The sequence below is a fragment of the Hevea brasiliensis genome, chromosome 9 (genome assembly GCF_030052815.1).
Source record: "Hevea brasiliensis isolate MT/VB/25A 57/8 chromosome 9, ASM3005281v1, whole genome shotgun sequence".
Lineage (NCBI taxonomy): Eukaryota > Viridiplantae > Streptophyta > Magnoliopsida > Malpighiales > Euphorbiaceae > Hevea > Hevea brasiliensis.
In genome coordinates this window covers 24,318,614-24,342,407 of record NC_079501.1, presented here as the reverse complement: position 1 = coordinate 24,342,407, position 23,794 = coordinate 24,318,614, and the positions used below count along the sequence as shown (strand labels likewise).

The 23,794-nt window shown below is 38.8% G+C and overlaps 1 protein-coding gene and 2 non-coding genes across 3 annotated transcripts; 2 read left to right on the top strand and 1 right to left on the bottom strand.

Annotated features, from left to right (window-relative positions):
• The first annotated feature begins 11,871 nt into the window (after positions 1–11,871).
• LOC131183570 (small nucleolar RNA R71) lies at positions 11,872–11,978 on the top strand. Its single transcript, XR_009151616.1, has one exon. It is a non-coding gene; the product is annotated as a small nucleolar RNA R71 (small nucleolar RNA).
• Positions 11,979–16,913: 4,935 nt separating this feature from the next.
• On the bottom strand, positions 16,914–17,020 carry LOC131183735 (small nucleolar RNA R71). Its single transcript, XR_009151760.1, has one exon. It is a non-coding gene; the product is annotated as a small nucleolar RNA R71 (small nucleolar RNA).
• A 6,085-nt stretch (positions 17,021–23,105) lies between these two features.
• LOC131182846 (classical arabinogalactan protein 9-like) lies at positions 23,106–23,585 on the top strand. The gene has a single exon (XM_058152187.1). The coding sequence runs from the start codon at positions 23,106–23,108 to the stop codon at positions 23,583–23,585; it is 480 nt and encodes a 159-aa protein (XP_058008170.1).
• The last annotated feature ends 209 nt before the right edge of the window (positions 23,586–23,794 follow it).

Sequence of the window (23,794 nt, the reverse complement as noted above, 5' to 3'; positions counted from 1 at the left end):
TTTGTGTAATTTTATTAACTCCTAGAATTTCCGCATGTGTTAGAAGTATTTATTGAATTGGGTCTGTATTATAAATTTTTACTTTGGACTTGTAAACTTATTATGGTATGCATAATTGATGGACTGGATGAGGGAGCTAAGCTCCCATTTATTTTTATGATGATTTGTGTATGTGGAGGGTGAGCTGAGCTCCCCAATTGATATATATTGTGTTTACAGGTCGGGTGAGTTAAAAACTCCCCGTTGAAAGGTTTATTTTATGGCCGGACTCTGTCCGGTTGATTTCTTGAAATTGGGCCCAAATGGGCCTTAGAGTTGGGTTAATGAATAGTTAGGCTTACTACGGGCCTCGGGGGCTTTAGGCTGGCCCAGGTCCTAGTGCCGGTTCGGCCCATAGGTTGGGTCGTGACAAATGTGGTATCAGAGCTTAGGCTCCAGATTCTTAGGGAATGTTTGTTTAAAGTGTTGGGAAGAGTCTAATAGGAGTCACATGCGGAAAATAGGGTCCACATTCGTCTTGCATTGTCATCTTTGCTTATAGTCTCTGCTACATATATTGTGTATAAATATGAATCTATAGAGCTGTGTAACATGCTGTTTTGAATTTTGTGGGCTAATGCTGCTGAATTTCAGGAAAATGCGTAGAAGCAGGAGAGCTGCCACTGCACCATAACCAGATGTGCCTGACGAGGTGTCGGCACAGGATGAGGCGCCTGCCCCGAGGAGGCGGGGTAGGAGGCCTAAAGCTGCTCAAGTAGAAGAGCAGCTGCCACCAGTTCAGGATCAGTCTTATATGGCACAGGGTCCCATGGACCCCATAGCAGCTACTCTAGCTGGGTTGCAGAGAACCATCGATATGATGGCGCGGTATATGGTCCACCCTCCACAGCAGCAGCAGTCCACCACAACAAGAGGGGAACCGTACAAACAAATAGTCAATTTCAAGAAGTTAGTGCCTGGTACTTATGATGTGTCAGACGATGCATATCGGTTTTTGGATTCCTGCAGACAGGCAGGAACAGAATTGCAGTTGACTGATAGAAGACTTATAGAGTGTATGCAGCATGTCATGGGGCCTATGCCTAGACAATGGATGAATGATTACATATTACCTCGGATGGAGGGTTTGTCGTGGACTCAGTTTGTGGAACTGTTCATCAATCGGTTTGTGCCAGAAAGCTTCAGAGATTAGAAGCAGTGGGCCTTTGAGGCCTTAAGACAGAATGGCAGGTCTGTAGATGAATATGCTACATAATTTCTAGAATTGAGTAGATATGCCCCTACAGCAGTAGCTACAGAAACTATGAAGGTGAAGAGATTCCTAAAGGGGCTTGGCAGGAGGTATGCAAACCTGGCCATGATGTCTGATCAATCTTTTGATGTGGTAGTTGATCGAGCCAGACAGATTGAGATTAGCTATGCTGTGGATGACAGCGGAAGAGTAAAGAAAAACAGAGCAGAGGGTTCTACCAGTGTTCCCCAAATGGGTACTCCGGATAGTGGTGGCCAGAGTAACTACAGAGGAAAGAGTAGGAACAAGAAGAGTGGTTTTAGACACAAACCTCAAGGATTCAGACCAGGGTACGGATCCAGCAGTGGTCACAGTTCAGGGTACAGCAGTTCTGGGTCTGGTTCAGGATCCTCCTTGGCACCTTGTGCACAGTGTGGAAGAGGACATTCAGGACCTTGTTTGATGGGTTCAGGAATATGCTTCAGGTGTGGCCAACCAGGTCACTTTGCTAGGGAATGCCCCGTGTTCAGCGAGCCACAGATGGGGTCACAAGGTTCTATTGCAAATGTTCCTCGACAGTTGTATCCTGGTGCTTCCAAAGATGGCATGGCGGCCGATCGATGGCCAACAGGCCGAGGACAAGGGGCGTGGATTTGGAGGCGGTCGGAGGTAGAAGTCGATATCGTGGTTACGCCACTCAGGGTAGGGGTCAAGCTCGGGTTTTCACCCTGACCCATCAGGATGCTCAGGCTTCGAATGCAGTTGTGGCAGGTATTCTTCTGGTCTGTTCCTATGAAGCTCGTGTTTTAATAGATCCGGGTGCTACGCACTCATTTGTCTCCCTTGTGTTTGCCATGAGGTTGGGTAGAAACCCTACAACTTTAGAGTGCCCTTTGTCGGTAGCTACCCCACTTAGTGACAACATAGATGTAGATATGGTTTTTTCGGGTAGCCCAGTAGTAGTGGATGGAAAGATCCTCCCAGCAGACTTGGTTCCTCTACCAGTAATGGATTTTGATGTAATCCTGGGGATGGATTGGTTGTCAACTCATTATGCCACTTTAGACTGCAGGAACAAAAAGGTGTATTTTCACATACCTGGTGTGGAAGAGTTTAGCTTTGATGGTGACAGGAGCGTGGCTCCATATAATTTGGTGTCAGCAATTAGTGCTAGAAAAATGCTGAGGCATGGATGTCAAGGGTATTTGGCATTGGTGAGAGATACCTCTGTAGAAGGTGTCAACATGGAAAATGTCCCTGTTGTCAGAGAATTCATGGATGTCTTCCCTGAGGAGCTTCCAGGATTGCCACCAGGAAGGGAAATAGAGTTCTGCATTGATGTTGTGCCGGGTACAAACCCCATTTCAATGCCGCCTTACAGGATGGCACCAGCAGAATTGAAAGAGCTGAAGGAGCAACTACAGGAGCTTTTGGACAAGGGTTTCATACGCCCGAGCACTTCACCCTGGGGCGCTCCTGTGCTATTTGTAAGAAAGAAAGATGAGTCATTGAGGTTGTGTATTGACTACAGACAGCTGAACAAGGTGACTGTGAAGAACAAGTATCCACTTCCTCGGATCGATGATCTGTTTGATCAGCTCCAAGGGGCTAGATTCTTTTCCAAGATAGACCTGCGATCAGGCTACCATCAGTTGAGAATCAGGAATGAGGACGTGTCGAAAATGGCATTCAGGACAAGATATGGTCATTATGAGTTCTTGGTGATGTCTTTTGGACTCACTAATGTACCAGCAGCCTTCATGGACTTGATGAACCGGGTGTTCAAGCAATTTTTGGACCGTTTTATCATCGTATTCATAGATAATATTTTGGTATACTCTCGGACCGAGGAGGAACACGTGTGGCACTTAAGAATGGTGTTGCAGACTTTGAGGGAGCACCAGCTATTTTCAAAATGTGAATTTTGGCTAGAAAGCGTCTCATTCTTGGGACACGTGGTTTCTAGTGAAGGTATTCAAGTGGATCCCAAGAAAATTGAAGCTGTAACAGATTGGCTTATTCCTACAACAGTCACTGAGGTGCGAAGTTTTCTGGGTCTAGCTGGCTACTATAGGCGTTTTGTGCAAGATTTCTCCAGGATAGCGGCTCCCCTAACTAAGTTAACTCGGAAGAATGTTCCATTCATTTGGACAGATGACTGTGAGGAGAGTTTCCAGAAGCTTAAGGAGTGTCTAACTACCGCCCCTGTGTTGACACTACCTATGAGTGGTGAAGGATACACCGTGTACTGTGACGCCTCCAGAGTTGGCCTAGGGTGTGTTTTGATGTAGAAGGGAAAAGTAGTGGCTTATGCTTCAAGGCAGCTGAAGAGGCATGAACAGAACTACCCCACCCATGATTTGGAAATGGCGGCTGTAGTCTTTGCACTAAAAATCTGGAGACACTACCTATATGGTGAAGTGTGCGAGATATACACCGACCATGAGAGTTTGAAGTACATCTTCCAACAGAGGGATTTAAACTTGAGATAGAGGAGATGGATGGAGCTTCTGAAGGACTATGATTGCACCATCCAGTACCACCCTGGGAAGGCCAATGTAGTAGCAGATGCTTTGAGTAGAAAATCTTCTGGCAGTTTGGCGCACATTTCAGTAGAGAAGAGACCGTTGATTCAGGAAGTACATGAGTTGATGGATCAAGGTTTAATCCTAGATCTGTCAGATGAGGGGGTATTATTGGCTCATTTTTCAGTGAGGCCAGACTTGAGAGACAGAGTTAGAGTTTCCCAGCACAGAGACCAACAATTGATGAAAATCATAGAAAGAGTACAGCAAGGTGAAGGTGGTGAGTTTGGATTTTCCAATGATGGCGCCCTAGTGCAAGGTTCTAGGATATGTGTGCCCGATGTGGACAATCTCAGAAGTGAAATCATGCGAGAGGCACACTATACACTATACAATGTCCACTCAGGCTCCACCAAGATGTACCATGATGTGAAAGATAGCTATTGGTGGAATGGCATGAAGAGAGACATAGCAGATTTTGTATCCAAGTGCTTGACTTGTCAGAAGGTAAAGTTTGAACATCAGAGACCGTCAAGGAAGCTGCAAGAGCTCCCTATCCCAGAATGGAAGTGGGAAATGATTACTATGGATTTTGTGACTGGGTTGCCTCTTACCACGCGAGGATATGATTCCATATGGGTAATTGTAGATCGCCTGACTAAATCAGCTCACTTCTTGCCTGTGAAGACTACATACTCTGTGACACAGTACGCCCGACTCTACATTTGAGAAATAGTCAGATTGCATGGAGTTCCGGCTTCCATAATATTTGACAGAGGGCCCCAGTTCACTTCTCGATTTTGGAGAAAGTTGCAGGAGGCACTTTGCTCACAGTTGAACTTTAGTACGGCTTTCCACCCTCAGACAGATGGACAGTCTGAAAGGACAATCCAAAAACTGGAAGACATGCTTCGCATGAGTGTTTTGGATTTTGGAGGTCAATGGGATGAGCAGCTAGCTTTGGTGGAGTTTGCCTACAACAACAGTTATCACTCAAGCATAGGGATGGCACCCTATGAGGCACTATATGGAAGAAAGTGTAGGTCTCCTCTGTGTTGGACGAAAATGGGGGAAGCGAAGGTGCATGATGTAGACCTAGTGCAGTACACTTCAGAGATAGTTCCTTTAATCAGGGAACAATTGAAAACAGCTTTCAGTAGGTAGAAGAGTTATGCAGACCCCAGACGGAGGGATGTGGAGTTTGCAGTAGGCGACTATGTATTCCTGAAGGTTTCTCCAATGAAGGGAGTCATGAGATTTGGAAAGAAAGGCAAGTTGGCACCTCGGTATATTGGACCTTTTGAGGTTACTGATAGAGTTGGAGCAGTTGCCTACCGGTTGGAACTACCACCCAACCTTTCTCACGTTCATCCCGTGTTTCACATCTCCATGCTCCGGAAATACATTCCCGATCCTTCTCATGTACTACAGTCGGATGTAATAGAGCTAAAAGAGAACTTGACGTTTGAGGAGCAACCTGTAGCCATAGTGGACTACCAAGTGAGACAGCTGAGATCAAAACAGATCCCTATGGTTAAGGTTTTATGGAGGAGTCAGTCAGTGGAAGAATGCACCTGGGAGTCAGAACGGGACATGCGTAGCAAGTACCCTTATCTATTCAATGTATAATCATGTGCTTTATTCTGCCTTGTGAAAAAATTCGAGAACGAATTTTCTGTAAGGGGGGAAGAATGTAACACCCCAAAATTTTAAATTTTATTATTTTATGAGCATTATTGGTATTTTAATTTTATTTAAATTTTAGGAAATTATTTGAGATTTTTCGAATTTTAAAAATCGGGTTCGATTTTCCGAAAATATAAACTTTGATGATTTTTAAAAATTAATTTAAAGACCACGTGGCAAAACTAAAAATATATTTGGAGTCTACGAATTTTTCTGAGTTTTCTGAAAATTTTTCGAAATTTTTGGACCTCGTTTTCTGTCCCGAGGGAGAGTAAAAATTCAAAATTTTGTATTCTGAATCGAACCGGCCGAATCGAACCAGACCGGATCGGACCGGTCGAATCGGACCGGCCTTCTTCTTCCTTTTTCTTCCTCTCCCGCGCGCGTTCCTCCTCTTCCCTTTCTCTCTCTTTTTCTCTCTCCTCCCTCCTCCCCTTGCCGCGCCGCCACCTCCCCTGCCACCTCAGCTCGCCTCTCACCCCCTCCACCACCGGCCGCACGCGAACGGAAACGGCTCCATGATTGAGCGGCAGCGCCCTACTGTTGGTCTTCCCAGCCGAAATCCGGCCTATCCGGCCACCAATAGGACCGGGTCTTGTGTCTAAACTCATCTACTCGTCGAGAGCTTTCCATAGACACCAAGAACACCGAAATCCATCGAGCAGTTTGTCCGATTTTTGCCCTGGAAGTTTTTAGCCCATTTCGACTTTTGGGCTAGATTTCTCGCAAACCGTGAACCCCACGAGAAAACCGAGAGTACCAGAGCGCTCCACTCGTCGAGAGCTTCGCGGCGACATAAATTTTGAATTTTTCCGACACCGTTTTTCGGTGGGTCCCACGAAACTTCGCAGTGTTTTTCCGAGCATTTAATGAGCTTAGAAAATTCTGAAAAATTTATGTACTAACCCCCGTGTTATGGGCTTCGTGTAGGTATCTTCAATTCGTGGAAATTTGTGATTGTCCGGTGCGTGAATTTCCGCTGCATGCACTGTTCTGGAAAAGTCTCCGAATTGGATCGAGGTTTTGGCTACCCCACCATTGTCAGACATCCTGAGCGCGTTCCCGAAGTCGGAATCGGTAAAGGTAAACCCGAACCTTACTTTTTCATAATTTTCTAGTGTTTAAATAGGATTAAAAATCCATAAAATATTCGTGGTAGCTCAGAAAATTATGATCAATTATAAGGACTAAATTGAAATTTTACATATTGTGATGGATGACTGATTTGATGGGCCCAGGAGGGGCTATGTGATGTGATCGAGTTGTGGATATATGGGTTGTGAATATAGAAGTGTGTTTTGAGCCCTTTTGCAGGTTGGGTAGGTCCTAGGTATAGGGGAGACTCTGCCGGATTTTTGGCACGACTTAGGATGTATTTGGTCTTTTCGTGATTTGGATTGAGTCAATTGTGTTAAATAATTATAATGTAATTGTCAGGTGAGCCGGGACAGCCTTCTTCCTCCGCCCAGCCGCCACAGTGACCGTTGTCAAGTCTGTGAGTAAAATATTAATTTTAATTGTAATTTCGATATTATTATATGTTCAAGCATGCCCATGCATCACTTATATGCATATATTTATGTAGTTAAACTCTAGGCACGATTTATGTTGCATTCATAACTGTTAAAGTGCCATGGATGTTGTTGTGGTAATTAGGAGCAGCGTGCGTGCGTTGGCGTGCGTGTGATGTGGTGTGGACTATGGATAGGACGGGTAGTCACGGCTTGAGTTCTTCGTTGGGACCCGATCCTTCGGGGGTAATCACGGCTTGAGTTCTTCGCTGGGACCCCGATTTGGTTTATTAAGCGAAAGTCCGGTTTGAGTTCTTCGTTGGCACCAGGTTGGATTTAAGAGAGCTATACAGGGGATCAGCTCCCATATATTATTATTGATATTACTGGGTGTGTGAGTGCTCCAAATTACCTTTTTGATGTTATGATGTGAAAATGTTGTTGATGTTGCATTTCACTCTACAGGGTGCATTAGTTTTAGATAGTTATAGAGATTATGGTTAAAATTGATATTTTACTCTCTGAGTCGAACGCTCACTCCTGTTCAATATTTTTTCAGGCTACAGGAGGATTTTATTGTGGTTAACCTGCTTTTCTCCTTCGCAGGTTGTCTATTAATATTTGTGTAATTTTATTAACTCCTAGAATTTTCGCATGTGTTAGAAGTATTTATTGAATTGGGTCTGTATTATAAATTTTTACTTTGGACCTGTAAACTTATTATGGTATGCATAATTGATGGACTGGATGAGGGAGCTGAGCTCCCATTTATTTTTATGATGATTTGTGTATGTGGAGGGTGAGCTGAGCTCCCCAATTGATATATATTGTGTTTACAGGTCGGGTGAGTCAAAAACTCCCCATTGAAAGGTCCATTTTATGACCGGACTCTGTCCGGTTGATTTCTTGAAATTGGGCCCAAATGGACCTTAGAGTTGGGTTAATGAATAGTTAGGCTTACTACGGGCCTCCGGGGCTTTAGGCTGGCCCAGGTCCTAGTGCCGGTCCGGCCCATAGGTTGGGTCGTGACATAGAGTGTGCTGGAATGGTGAGAAGTGAAATTGAATTCGGATTGGTAGGGGTCCAATTCTGGACAGCCAGACCTTGGTCCACTTAGTGGATGAAAACTGAAATTCTACTGCTCCAATTGGTGTGAGGCTAACTGGAGATGAAATTAGACACACAATGCCACAATTTTTGTGTAGAAACCCTGCCCTGAAAATGACTTTAAGTTAGTGAAAAATTAGGTCAAACCCGGATTATGTACACTGCCACTGTACAGAAATGACCAAATGAATAGTATTTGTTCCTTTGGCCGTAACTTAGTGTAGGAAGATCCAAATGACCTGGATTTTATACTGATGGAAAGCTGAGACATAGCACTACAACTTTTATGAAGAACATAAACTCAAATTCTGACCATAACCTATCCGAAAAGTCAGCTGCAATCGGCACACCAAAACTGCCAAAAGAGAATTGGTACCCAGAATTCTGGGTTAAAACCAATATGGCCAGCCACCTTGAAGTTAACATAACTTGAGGTACAAAACTCCAAATGGAGTGATTCAAAAAGGCAATTAAAGCTAAGACAATAAGGAATAATTTTGATGAAGGAAAGTTGGCCAAATTCCCACTGTAACCAGACCAATAGAACAGTAGAAAACAATAATCCAAAACTAAAAATTTACAATTTCTCTTAGGAGGCTTAAAAATTGAAATAACAACCAATGCCAACAAATTTGACACTCAAAATGTAGTATGTGGGTGTAATTGGAATTCACATACCTATTAAGAATGAAAAAGTCAACATTTTGACTTAAGTAGTGCAATGAATAGTAACCCCAAATTACCAAATTCAAAGAATTTCCATTTTAAGCAAGTTTAGGTGTACATTGAAGTATGCATGAAACTAACTGTTGGATTAATTATGAAACCTGATACTGAAACATTGTAAATTGTGTGTTTCAGTTGAAAAAGAGACTGAGAAGGAAGATAAGGAAAAGTGAGTCAAGGCCTAGAGGCGACTCATTCCAGGTTTGTGCACAATAAATTTTGCTTTATTATTTTCAAATTAAAATTGGTTTAGATATGCATTGTAACTATTTGTATTATTTATGAGATTTGATAAATGTGGTGTTGCCCCTTTGTGTATGGAAATTTGAAATGACAATTGATTTGTGTTTTGCATGAAATATTTAAATAATCTGATTTAAATTGGTTTCGGATTCACACTTAGCATGACAGTACCATTATATTTCTCCTCCATTTATGAGGTTGAGATCAATTATTTTTCCTCTCTCTCTGGCTTGCCAGTTGAGGTTAAGATCGGATGAGTACTTATATAGCTAGCTAGCCACCTCCCTCATTCATTTCGATTAGTGAGGTTGAGATTGCTTTGTCGTGGTGTACAACACGGCATTGATCGAAAATTTTGTGTCATGGCCTAAGTTGTGTATGGATTGGCAACACTGTGATTTGCAAATTATTTTGGCGAAATGGTATTATAAAAGTGGACTTCAATTTCATGAAATGTTTTGTGAATGGAATTAAAAAATGTGTTTATCAATTTCATGTATTATGATTGTGCAATGGGTTAAAAATATGTTTATTTTTGTATGTTTTATTTTTAGCAACTTTAAATTGTTATTGTGCACCACAGAGTATAAATTACTCAACTATAGCTTTACTTGCTGTCACAGATCAGGGAAACAAAAAAAAGCAGTAGAGTGAGCTGCTAAGTTGACAGGGGAGCTCCATTGAAGTTTTGTACGGGTATTTATTTATACCCTTATAAATTAGTTTAATGTAATATTTATTCATATGTATCATTTGTATTAGTTGAGCAATTGTATAGTAAAAATTTGTAATAATATTATTTTTATTTTTCTTATTGCAAATTGAGACCTGTTTCTGTAAATTAAGTTAAATACAATATTGATGAGTTTATTGAACTGTTTTGAGAATGTTTTGAGTTGTGTATTTTGAATTGAGATTTGGTTGAATTGAGAAATATTGGCGGTTGGGATTTGAAAACTATATGTATTGGAAGTATTTTTATAGGTGTTTGAAGAACTATTTTTTTCAATTTTAGACGGCACTCTGCCGAAATTTTTATAAAATTTGCGAAAAACAAAATTTACCAAATTTCTTACTTCGTATTTAAACTCCAATTAAAGGTTTTTAACTAATGCTTTAACATTATTTTATGAATTGAAATGGGTTAAAATCCCTTGTAGTGTATTTAATGAATTATCGGTAGGCGAAGTTCGGGGATTCATTGAGTATACTACGGGATCATGTTATGCCTTACGAAAGGGTAAGGTGTGACACAACAGCAATTAGTGCTCCTGCTGTAGCTAAAAAAGGCCTTCCCAAAAGAATTAGGATATTAGAATCCTCTTCCATGTCCAAAATGACAAAGTCAATAGGTATATAGAACTTTCCAACCTTCAGAGGCACATTCTCTAAAATCCCTTTTGGATACTTAATTGGTCTGTCAGCTAACTGAAGAGAAATGTGGGTTGGTTTAAGATCTCCCATATTGAGCTTTTCATAGATGGAAAAGGGGCATAAGGCTAACACTAGCCCCTAAATCACATAAAGCTTTTGTAGAATATGATTCTCCAATATGGCATGGAATTGAAAAACTTTCGGGGTCTTTGAGCTTGGGAAGAAGTTTCCTTTGGAGTATGGCACTACACTCTTCTATCAGGGCTGCAGTCTCATGATCTTCAAGTCTCCTCTTGTTTGAAAGTGTTTCTTTCAAAAATTTTACATAAGAGGGCATTTGTGAAAGAGCATCAATGAAAGGCACATTTATGTATAGTTTTTTCAAAACTTCAAGGAACTTCCCAAATTGCTTATCAAGTTTGGCTTTCTGAAATCTTTGTGGAAAAGGAAATTGTGGCTTGTAAGGCTCTGGAGGTATATATTTCTCTTCTTTCTCCTCAACCTCCTCTTTACTTTTTCTTGAACTCTCTTCTTTTTCATTTTCTAGTTTTTCACCCTTATCAACTTCTTTCTCATTTTCTCTTTTCTCACTTTTTTCACACTTTTCATTGTTTACTACCTTCCCACTCCTTAATGTGATAGCTTGACACTACTTTCTTGGGTTTTCCGGCTGACTTGGAAGTTTTCCAAAAAACTTGATACCTAAGGAAGACGCTTATTGTGCAATCTGGTTTTCCAGCATTCTGTTAAGAGTTAGCATCTGTTCTAGCCTTGCTTTCATTTCTTTCATCTCTTCATCATGCTTAGTTTGGTTGGTAAGAATCTGTTGTAATAAAGATTCTGTGGTAGAACCTTGCTCTTACTGTTTTGGTGGAGGATTCATGTTTCTCTGCTAAAAATTAGGCAATGGTTGCCTATTTTGCTGATATGGAATTCCTTGTTGCTGTTGTGGTTGAAAATTCTGATTTGGGACTTGGTTTTGCTGATTTCCCCATGAAAAGTTAGGATGATTCCTCCAAGCTAGATTATATGTTTGAGAGTAAGGATTTCCTATCTGTTTGTTTCCATAATCACCAACATATGCAGCCTACTCTCCATATTCTGCTCCATAGCTCATTGTTCCTTCTATATAGGCAATCTGTTGTGAACTTCTAGATGATGATGATGAACTGACCAACATACTTAAATCTTCCATCTTCTTTGCCAAAACATTTAAAAGTGCATAAACTTTGCATTAATCATGTTGAATGGATCAAGGTTATACATTCCAGCAGCTTGCCTCTTTTGAGTTGGAGCTGGTCCTCTTGGACTACTCCAAAGATGAGTATTCTTTACAATTTTCTCCAACAGCTCATAAGCTTCATCTTCTTGCTTCACAATAAATTCTCCTCCTATTTGAGCATCAATAATCCCTCTAATTGCAGGAGTAACATTGGTGTAAAAATTCTAGTTTATCATCCATTTTGGAATGGCATGATGTGGACATTGTCTCTCTAACTCTTTCCATCTCATCCATGATTCATAGAGAGTTTCATCTTCTCTTGGTCTGAAAGATGTCATTTGATTCCTCAATTCTTGAGTTTTTCCAAGTGGAAATATTGTATAAGAAATGCATCAGTGAGTTGCTCCCAATTTGTAATAGAATTGTGAGATAGAGAATCAAGCCAATCTAATGCTCTATCCTTCAAAGAGAATGGGAATAGCTTCAATCTTGTTGCATCATCAGATACTCCAGGTTGTTTTTGCATATCACAAATCATAGAAAACTTCTTAAGATGTGTGTGTGGATTTTCTAAAGGATGTCCCCCAAATTGGGAATTTTGAATCATTTGAAGTACCCCAAAATCCATCTTATAGCTATTTGCATCAATTCTTGGTCTTGCTATACTCTCTCTCAAATCATCAAAACGAGGGAATACATGATCCATCATACTTCCCCTAGGCACATTAGCATTTACAACTTCTTCACCATGAGCTTCATTTTCATTGTTTTGATTGTTTCCACCATTGCCACAAGCAATTCTAACTCTCTCATCAGCAACTTCTGCTTCAATTTTAGCTGCTCTCAATACTTCTTTCCTTTTTCTGGTTTCTTTCTTATTGGCTCTATAAAACTTATCAATTTCAGGATTAAACAATAAGGATGTATCACTTGTGCTTCTAGCTCTTCTCATAAAAGATCAAGAGTACCTAAAAAGAACAAATAAACTCAAAATGAGAAGATAATAGAAAAGTTTAACTAGAAACAACTAAAATGATCAAGAATTTAATCTTAAACAAACAACTCCCCGACAACAGTGCCAAAAACTTGATGTGGCCTAACCGCAAGTGCACGGGTCATACAAGTAGTATAGAAAAGATATCGTTTCCTCGAAGAGTTATGTTAATGATTGAATTTTTGATATAAAAATTGACTAATTTAAGCTAATTTTGTAAATCAAGTGAATGATTGATAGAATTAAGGGTGTAAAATCTATTTATGCAAAATTAACAATCTAATTATCAATATAAATGATTCAACTCAAGCAGCAGCAAATAAAATGACCAAATTGAAATATGGCAAGCAATTAAATTCAATTAACAATTAATAATATTAAAAAGGGCGATTCTAGAGTTTGGAGATTCATATTCAAACTATTTTGAGATTTTTAAATTGGTTATTCAATCTTATGGAAATTATGGGTTTTAAGGAGATTAATTCTTAAATCATTTGAATACCCTTTCGAGTGAGACAAAGAGTGCCTTAATTAACTTAATCCTACTTTTGTGGATTTAAAATTAATCAAGACCCATTAGATTCCTTAATTAATCTATAAATCCTCTGAATCCTTAATCTATTTCTATATCTAAATTAATTAAGTCCAATTTCTTGATTATCTATCACAGGGTTTTCTCTTTTTGGTATTTCAATCATGGATTAAGAACAATACTTAATGGGATCCTATACTAAGCATATAATTAGGCACATAAGAAATGGATAAAGCCTTATAAAAACCACAAAATATGGATTACCCAATCAAAATCTACAAAATATCTTAACTATTACATCCCAACTCCAGAATCTATGAAAAACTACTCACTATCCATAATTATTATAAGAGATTCTGAGTAAATATGGAAATAGAACTTGAAAATACACTAAGAACTAAGAAACCCAATACAAGAAAGGTAGAAAATGATGAAGAAAAGAAGAAGAATCCAAATCTGATCCAAAAATGGGAAGTGATGCCCCCTTGCTCTGTTTTCTGACGTTTTCTCTGCCTCTCTCCACTTTCTTCTTTTTCTCACCTTTCCAAAATGAGATAAGGACACTATTTATATTTTTCTGACAAATAACCCTAAAATGGTGTGTTTGAGGAAGGGATTCACGAGTAAAAATTCTTCTACTAGCTCATTATGAAGAATTGCACAAGTTGTGCAAGCTTCCTATGCAGATTATAAGCAAATTTGGTGGTTTCAGGTGCTTCACGTGATTCTGCACAAGTTATGCAGGCTGGTTGTGCAGATTTTTCATGCTTTGGAGTCCTGCGTGAAAGTGCATACTAGTTGTGCAAGTTTCGGCAGGTTTGGGTGCTCCTTCCATGATGTTGCATAAGTGAGATATGAGACTGCATAAGTTATGTAGTAAGTTATGCAGGTTTCGGCCACTTTGACTGTTGCCTTCCATGAAGCTGCACAAGCAAGGCATGAGACTGCATAAGTTATGCAGCAAGTCATGCAGGTCTTCGTGATGCTGCATAAGCGAGGAGTGAATCTGCATAAGTTGTGTAGCAAGTCATGCAGGTTTCGGCAGGTTTAAAAATTGCTTCTTCTTCCTGTGCAAAAACTGCACGACTTGTGCAGCAGGTTATGCAGACTTTGAAAATTTTGCATTCTTTAACCTTCAAGCTTTATTTTGACATTTTTTGCTATGAAATCACTCCTCACTGGCACAGTTACTTTTTAATCCCTCAAAAATACTATTTTACCTACAAAACAAAGTAAATTACAAATTAACTCAAAAATTGATAATCATGAAAAATTATCTAAATAACTAACAAATAAAATTAGTTAAAAGTGACTATGCAAAATGCATATATCAGAAGGCCACACGGTATTGCATCTTGCATGTCAAATGATTTTCGAGGAGAATCAAACAAGGGCAATTTTTTTATTTACTGACTTACACTTTAACTAATTCACCTATTCTGTGTAAGTTTTTTTTTTTTTGGTTTCTTTTACTCATTCCTTATAATTATGTGTATTGGCTAATGTTATACTCAATTCATATAGGCATTTTAGGGTAGTTTTGCACTCATATTTTAGTATATTTTATGTTTTTAGCTTTATTTTATCTTATTTGTTAATTTTAGATACTTTATATTTGATTTTCATAATTTTTGTTGTTTTGATAGGATTTTGTGGCAAAATCGAAGATCAATGAGTGTAATAGGAAATAATTGGAAGAGATTTGAAGTTCTTTAAGCATGGAGGAAAGTTGAAGAAATCAAGCCTTGAAAGAGCAAACTAGCCGAAATTTTCCTGAGACTTTGCTTAAGGTCATGCTTAGGGTAAAGCGACAGTACTTAAGGTGCAGCACAAGTCAAGCATGAGCAGAAAAGTCCATTCTACTCTAAGTCTGCCGAGATTTGCTGAAGGTCTACTTAACCTTAAGTAGACAGTGCGACCAGAGGCTAAAATTTGCTAAGAAGCTGCTTAGGGTTGTCAACCCTGCGTAATGCCCGTAACGTGAATAGTGCTGCTGACTTGGATAATTTTACACCTCATTTCCTATCTACTCCTTGTCTTTTATTTACTTTTAGGGCAACTTTTAGGGACCATATAAATTTATCATTTCCTTATTTTTGCCACAAGAGGAAGGGAAGAGAAAGAAAAAAAAAGGAAAGAAAAATAGAATAGAGAAAAAGGGAGGAGACGCCATTTTCTTTTGGGGAGGAGCTACTGCACCAGTTTTGGAGCTCCAGAAAGCAGGGACTTTGGTTCTTCCACTTGTGTTTTTCTATTTCAGTCCTCTTATCATGTTTTCCTTTACTTTTCCATCAATATTTCTTGTAAATACCATCAAGAGTGAGTAATTTCTTTAGATTTCAGAGTTGGGAAATATGTCTTAGATTAATTTGTGAATTTGGACTGGGTATTTCCTTATTTTATATGAATATGAGTTTTGATTCCTTCTTTGTGTGCTTGATTTACTTGCCTAATGTTGGTACCCATTGGGTATTGTGTTAATCTTTGATTGAAGGACCGAAAGGTGAAAGTCATTGATGGGTAAACATGGATTGGAACTTAAAATCACCTAGATTTAGAAATAAACTAGGACTTTAAGAGGAATTAATTATTGGTTACAAAACTTAATGGGTTTTAAAGTAATCAAATACATACGAAAGTAGGTTTGGTTATTTTAGAATACACTTTGATTTGCTTGAAAAAGATATCAAAGGGATTTAGAATCAATTTCCTTCAAACTCTATTTTTCCCTAAAAAATTGGAGTGCCCAAGACAAATCCCAATTAATTTATGCATAAACCCCCAACTCTGGAATCACTTTTACCATAATTAGACTTTCGTTTAAATTACCCATTGTTAATTTTAGTTTAATTGCAAACTAGAATTAGAATTTATTTGTTTGCTCTTTACCCATTTCAATTAGATTAATCAATTTACCTTGCTCATTTACATTTACCATTTATTCATTAATCATTAGCCCAAATAATCGCTTCATTCATAGTTTAGTAATTAAACAGCAAATCCTCTTGGGAACGATACTTGATTCATCACTTTATTACTTGAGACGACCCGTATACTCGCGGATTTTGCCACATCAAGTTTTTGGCGCCGTTGCCGGGGATTTGATTTTTGTTTGATATTGAACAATTGTTTGTTTGGTTAATTTGGGCATTTTATTTCATTTCTTTTTACCATTTTACTTTGAGAATTTGTTTATTTTTGTTTTTCAGGTGCTTTATTTTATGAGAAGGACAAAAAGTGAAGAAATCAATTTATTCTTTGACCCAGAAATAGAAAAGATAGCAAAAGCTTTAAGAGCAGAATCTAAGAGGAGAAAAGCTGAAATTAAAGCTCAACAACAACAAGAAAGAGCACAAGAGCAAGAGCAATTACAAGAAGAAATGGCCAACAACAACAATAACAATCGCTCTGTGAAAGATCATGCCTATCCTAACATTGGAGATTTCATGCCAAGTATCACAAGACCAAGGGTAGAAGCTAATAATTTTGAATCAAGCTCGCACTGTCAGATGGTGCAACAATCACAATTTGGAGGAAATCCAAGTGAAAGTCCACATGTGCATCTAGCACACTTTCTTGAGATCAGCGATATGTTGAAGATAAATGGAGTTTCTGATGATGCAATTCGACTCAGATTATTTCCTTTTCTCCAAGGACCGAGCTAGAGAGTGGTTACATTCTTTGCCACCGGGTTCTATCACAACATGGGATGAACTTTCTCAAGCATTTTTAGCTCAATATTTTCCACCAAGCAAGACAGCTAAGCTGAGAAATGAGCTAACTTCTTTTAAACCTAGAGATGATGAGAGCTTGTATGAAGCATGGGAGAGGTACAAGGATTTGCAAAGGAGATGTCCACATCATGGGATTCCTAAGTGGATGCTTGTTCAACACTTTTACAATGGAGTTTCACCAGCTATTAGAAGTACAATTGATGCATCTTCTGGAGGTGACCTTATGGAGAAATCTGAAGATGAAGCTTTTTCTGCTCTTGATAAAATTGCTTATAACAACTACCAATGGAGTTGTGAGAGGAATGAGATCAAGAAACCAGCTGGTATGTTTGAGCTTGATTCCATGAATATGATTAATGCTAAGTTTGATGCTTTGACAAAGAAGATGGACAAGCTAAGCATGAAAGTAGATTCTTCAGCCGGAGGTTCTAGTAATTCAGTAGAAGTTGGAGCTGCAAATGTCAATTGTGCAGCAGATTTTTCTGCACATAATCAAGATTTTTCAAGTGAGCAAGTGAATTATGTGGGGAACTACAATCAAAGACTAGGTGGTAACTCATTTTCTGCAACTTATGATCCAGCATGGAGAAACCACCCAAATTTCTCTTGGGGAGGTAGACAAGGGCAAAATCAGAATTTTCAGCAACCTTCTGGGTATCAGCAAAATCAGAATTTTCAGCAGAATAGAGGCCCTCCTCCTGGAATTTCTAAACCTCAAAATGCACCTGCTCCACCTCTACCACAACAAGCACAACTAGACAAGACAGCTAGATTGGAATCTATGATTAAAACTCTACTTGTGAGCCACCAAAGTCAACAAGAAATGATTTCTCAATTAGCATCTAAAGTAGATCAAATGGCAACACACAACAAGATGTTAGAGAATCAAATAGCTCAACAAGCTAGCTCTTCAAGTAACAAGGCATTTGGGAAGCTCCCTAGCCAGCCAGAAAATTCAAGGGAGCATTGCAAGGCTATTACATTGAGAAGTGGAAAAATATTGGAAAATGGAGATAAAAAGATCGAAGAGAAAATTGAAAAAAAGAAAAACAGAAAAGGAGATGAACAAACTGAAGTTAGAATTAAAGTTGAGAAAGAAAATCCAGTGGAAGAAAAAGGAAGTAAGGAGAGGGAAAGCAAAGAAGAAGAACCTAAATATGTTGCACCTAAAGCCTACATGCCACCTTTACCATTCCCACAAAGGTTTCAGAAAGCGAAATTGGATAAACAATTTGGGAAGTTCTTGGAGGTATTGAAGTCTTTGCATGTGACTATTCCTTTCACTGATGCTTTAGCACAAATGCCTTCATATGCTAAATTTTTGAAGGAAATTTTATCTAACAAGAAGAAATTGGAGGAATTTGAGACTGTAGCTCTCACGGAAGAAAGCAGTGCTATTTTGCAAAATAAGCTTCCACCCAAACTGAAAGATCCTGGAAGTTTCTCCATACCATGTCACATTGGGGATATCAGTATAGATAAGGCTTTATGTGATCTTGGAGCCAGTGTTAGTCTGATGCCATTGTCTATCTATGAGAAATTGAGATTGGAGAAATGAAGCCTACTACCATATCACTACAGTTAGCAGATAGGTCTATTAAATTTCCAATTGGGGTGATTGAGAATGTTCCTCTGAAAGTTGGAAAATTTTTCATACCAGTGGATTTTGTGGTATTGGAAATGGAGGAGGATGTACACGTTCCTATTATTCTTGGTAGACCTTTCCTTGCTACTGCTGGAGCTGTGATTGATGTAAAAAATGGGAGGCTTACATTAGAAGTTGGGGAAGAGAAAGTTGAATTTAATTTGTTTCAAGCAATGAAAAAGAAAAATGATTCAAACTGATGCTTGAGAGTTGATGTGATAGATGAAGAGGTTAGAGAAGTGCTTAAAAAGCAACATCCTAAAGATCCCTTAGAAGCTTGTTTGGTTCATAACATCAAAAAAGGGGATGAGATTGAAGAAGCTGCAGAATATGCTACAATTTTGGAAGGAAATCCACCATTGCCTATGGCTGATATTGAAAAGATTGGGAACTTGAAGCAAGAAACAACTTCATCATCAAAGCTTGAGAAAAGTGAAGCACCTAAGGTAGAGTTGAAACCTCTTCCAACAAATCTCAGGTATGCTTTTCTAGGTCAAAATTCTACATATCCTGTGATTGTTAGTGCTAAATTGACTGATTGTGAAGTTGAAAAATTATTGAGAGTTCTTAGGAAGCATAGAAGAATAATTGGTTATACCATTGATGATATTAAAGGAATACATCCTTCTGTGTGCATGCATAGAATTTTGTTGGAAAATGACCATAAAAACTCTCGAGAATCACAAAGGAGATTGAATCCAAATATGAAAGAGGTTGTGAAAAAGGAGATCTTGAAATTGCTTGATGCAGGTATTATTTACCCTGCTTCGACAAAGAATTGGGTAAGTCCATTCATGTTGTACCTAAGAAAGGGGGCATCACAAGAGTGAAAAATGAAAATGATGAACTAATACCTACAAGGATCAGAATCGGATGGAGAATGTGTATAGACTATAGGAAATTGAATAATGCAACCAGAAAGGACCATTTTCCATTACCATTTATAGATCAAATGCTTGAGAGACTAGCTCATCATTCTTATTTTTGCTATTTGGATGGCTATTCAGGGTTCTTTCAGATCCCTATTCACCTGCATGATCGTAATAAAACTACCTTCACATGTCCTTATGGTACCTTTGCATATCGAAGGATGCCATTTGGACTATGTAATGCCCCTGCTACATTTCAAAGATGTATGATGTCCATATTTTCTGACATGATTGAGGGTATTATGGAAGTGTTCATGGATGATTTTTCTGTGTATGGTAAATCTTTTGATGAATGCTTATCTAACTTGTCTAAGGTTTTGCAGAGATGTGAAGAGTTCAATTTAGTTTTGAATTGGGAAAAGTGCCATTTTATGGTACAAGAAGGAATTGTTTTGGGACATCTTGTGTCAAATAGGGGTATTGAGGTGGATAAATCAAAGGTAGAAATTATTGAGAAAATGCCACCCCCAACATCTGTGAAGGGAGTGAGGAGTTTCTTGGGGCATGCTGGATTTTACAGGAGATTCATCAAGGATTTCTCTAAGATTTCTAAACCTCTTACCAATTTATTAAGTAAAGATGTGGAATTTAATTTTGATACTAATTGTATGAATGCTTTTTGCAGGATAAAGGAAGCTTTGATATCTGCTCCTATTATGCAGCCACCCGATTGGTCATTACCTTTTGAGTTAATGTGCGATGCTAGTGATTATGCCATTGGGGCTGTTTTGGGACAAAGGAGAGATAAGAAGGTGTATGCAATATACTATGCAAGTAGGACCTTGGATGATGCTCAAATAAATTACTCTACTACAGAGAAAGAGTTCTTGGCAGTAGTATTTGCAGTGGACAAATTCAGGTCCTATCTTGTGGGGTCAAAGGTAATAGTGTACACGGATCATGCAGCTATCAAGTATCTCCTTCAGAAAAAAGAGGCTAAACCTAGATTGATAAGTTGGGTGCTACTCCTTCAAGAGTTTGACTTGGAAATTAAAGATAAGAAAGGAGTAGAAAATGTGGTAGCAGATCATCTATCTAGATTGAGGCAAGAACAAGGAGATAATTTGGGAAAAGAGCCCCCAATAGATGATTATTTTCCTGATGAGCAACTGTTAGTAATCATGAATGCACAAGTCCCTTGGTATGCAGATTTTGTGAACTATCTAGTGTGTGGAATCCTTCCACCTGATCTAACATGGCAGCAAAAGAAGAAATTTCTTTTTGATGTGAAGGATTATGATTGGGAGGAGCCATTTTTGTTCAAGAGATGTGGAGATGGGCTGATTAGAAGATGTTTAGCTGATGAGGAGATAGGGAATGTTATTAAAGATTGCCATTCTTCACTTTATGGGGGTCATATGAGTGTGACAAAGACTGCAGAAAAAGTTCTTCAAGCAGGTTTCTTTTGGCCACTCATGTTTAAGGATGTGAGGAAGTTTGTAAATGCATGTGATAGGTGTCAAAGGATGGGTAATATCTCAAAGAGAGATGAAATGCCCCTCCAAAATATATTGGAAGTGGAACTATTTGATGTATGGGGCATTGATTTCATGGGACCTTTTCCATCATCCTTGGGACACAAATACATTTTAGTTGGAGTAGATTATGTGAGGAAATGGGTTGAAGCTATACCATCTCCAACTAATGATGTTAGAGTTGTGATTAAATTCCTTAAAAAGTTCATTTTTACAAGATTTGGAACTCCACGTGCCATTATAAGTGATGGAGGTTCTCATTTTTGCAACCATCAATTTGAAAGATTATGACAAAAATATGGAGTGAAGCATAAGATTGCAACACCCTACCATCCACAAACTAGTGGTCAAGTGGAGATCTCCAATAGAGAGCTGAAAAGAATTCTTGAGAAAACAGTGAATAGTTCAAGAAAAGATTGGTCACTAAAGTTAGATGATGCTCTTTGGGCCTATAGAACAACTTTTAAAACTCCTATTGGCACCACCCCATTTAGATTGGTTTATGGGAAAGCTTGTCATCTACCTTTGGAGTTGGAGCATAGAGCATATTGGGCTATAAGGACACTGAATTTTGACTTAAAAACTACAGGAGAAAAAAGAATACTGCAACTCAATGAACTTGAGGAACTTAGATTGGATGCTTATGAAAATGTCAAGCTTTACAAGGAAAGAATTAAGAGATGGCATGATAAGCATATTAGGAGGAAAGAATTTCAGGAAGGGGATGTTGTTCTTCTATACAACTCTAGGTTAAGGTTATTTCCAGGAAAATTAAAGTCAAGATGGTCAGGGCCCTACACTGTTATAAAGGTATACCCCTATGGAGCTATTGAGATAGGTAATGAAACCTCAGGGACTTTTAAAATTAATGGGCAGAGATTAAAGCATTATATTGTTGGAGAACCCACACAAAAGGTTGTAGAGGTTTCATGGCTTAGTTCTCCAATCATGGATATTTAGGTGATTTGGAGTGGAAGGTCAAGCTTAAGACCTTAAACAAGCGCTTCTTGGGAGGCAACCCAAGCGTATCCTTTTATAGTTTGTTAATTTTCCATTTCATTTCATTTTCAGTTTTCACCCTCATTAAACTCAAAAGTGACATTTGTTTATCTTTTGTAGGTCATTCATGAAGATTGGGCAAATTAACACTTGTAGCAAAAAGAAAGAATTGAAGGGGGCAAGTATAAGCAAAATTCTGCAATTTATCCAGTACCTGTGAACAGTAACACCTTTAAACCTGTGCTAAATTGCTGATATTGCAATCTACTTGATAGCACATGTTTGATTTTGTGTTTTGTGTAAATTCTGTGAAATGCAACTTAGATAAGGATCAATTTTGATATTTAGGACTGATGTGAGCTTTATTGAAGTGCAAAAATAGTGTTTGTTAAGTTTTACCTTTTAGTGTATATATAGTTTTTATAGTCTGATAGGAATTTGCATGTTTTTGTTTGAGTTGCTGCTAGTTTTTGTAATCTGCAGATTTTTTGTTACTGTTTACGCTACTGTTCATGCTGCTTAAGAAGTCAATTTCTATGTCTTTTCTGTAATTTTTGATTGATTGGAACTTGTCTCAAATGCTGCTGAAAATGTGCTTTTGGTATAAGTTTAGAAAGAAGACCATTTCATTAAGTGTGCAAAAAGGTAATCACAATTAGTGCCTTAATTGAAAAATGCTTGCATGAGCTAAATGAAAATATATTGTGTTTGATGAGTTCTAAGAGATGATTAACTTAAATCCCTCAATTTTATGGTGTTTGTGTGTATTTGGTAACTGCTGAGGGTCATAATAGAATTCCATAGCTTTTGGACTGTTTTTGGTAAGCAAAACCACAATTTTTCCCAAAACCTGCCGAAACTTGCTGATGACATTGCTTGTCAAGCAGAGTCTTAAGCAAATTCTGCTGAACCTTATGCTTAACCCCAAGCATAGCCCATATTACCACAAGTCTGCCCCACAGTTTAAAATAGCCCAAAATGTCCGCCAATTTTCCAAAAGCCTCACCCACACTCCCAATAAACCTCGTCGACTCCTTTCCCACGCCATTTTTTCCGGCAATCTTTACAGGAAGCCGAAAGGTTTCTTTCTTTTCATTAAAATGGTAAGAACTAAAATGTGGTCTTCCCACAAATCCAAACTCAGTAGATTTCGACATTCTGTCAAATCAAAAATGGGTATTCCATCCTCATTGCCCACAAACCCTAACCCCAGCCCCAGTCCGCCGCTCCCTCAGTCACTGCCACCACAAACTCCGCCATTACCTCAATCGCCACCACCTCAGTCACCACCACTACCCCCAAGCCAAATACCACCTCTCATTCCGCCGACTCCCCTCTCGCCGCAAACCGAACCGCAAAATGAAACACCAATTCTCGACACCCATTCCCCAGAACCAGTGCCTGAGCCTGCGCCTACTCAAACGAAAACCAAAGGCAAAACTAAAAGGGCTGCAGGTAGACCCAAGGAAACCCCTGTCGGAAAACGGAAACGAGTACCCTCTCTTCCTTTCGACCTAAATTCTCCACCTCAGCCGTCCTCTGAACTACCAAGAAAAGGACTGTGTCTTCTCGCAAACTCCAAAGACCAAATGGTCCAAACACGCATTCTCGCCTCCCTTACATTCTCCAGCACCTGCGTCATCTGCCGATAATATAGAGGAGGTAATTTCTCCATTACCTTGGGCTTTTAGGGATATGGATACGAAAAATGCCTATGAGAAATTAGTTTCTAAACCTATTTTGGCAAACAAGTATATGGATGAGCAGATTTTGAAAGAATTAGGCATTTATGACTCTGTATTTGCCTATTTGGATGCTGTTAGCTGGACTGATTTTGCTAAAATTAGGGAACCAGTGTACA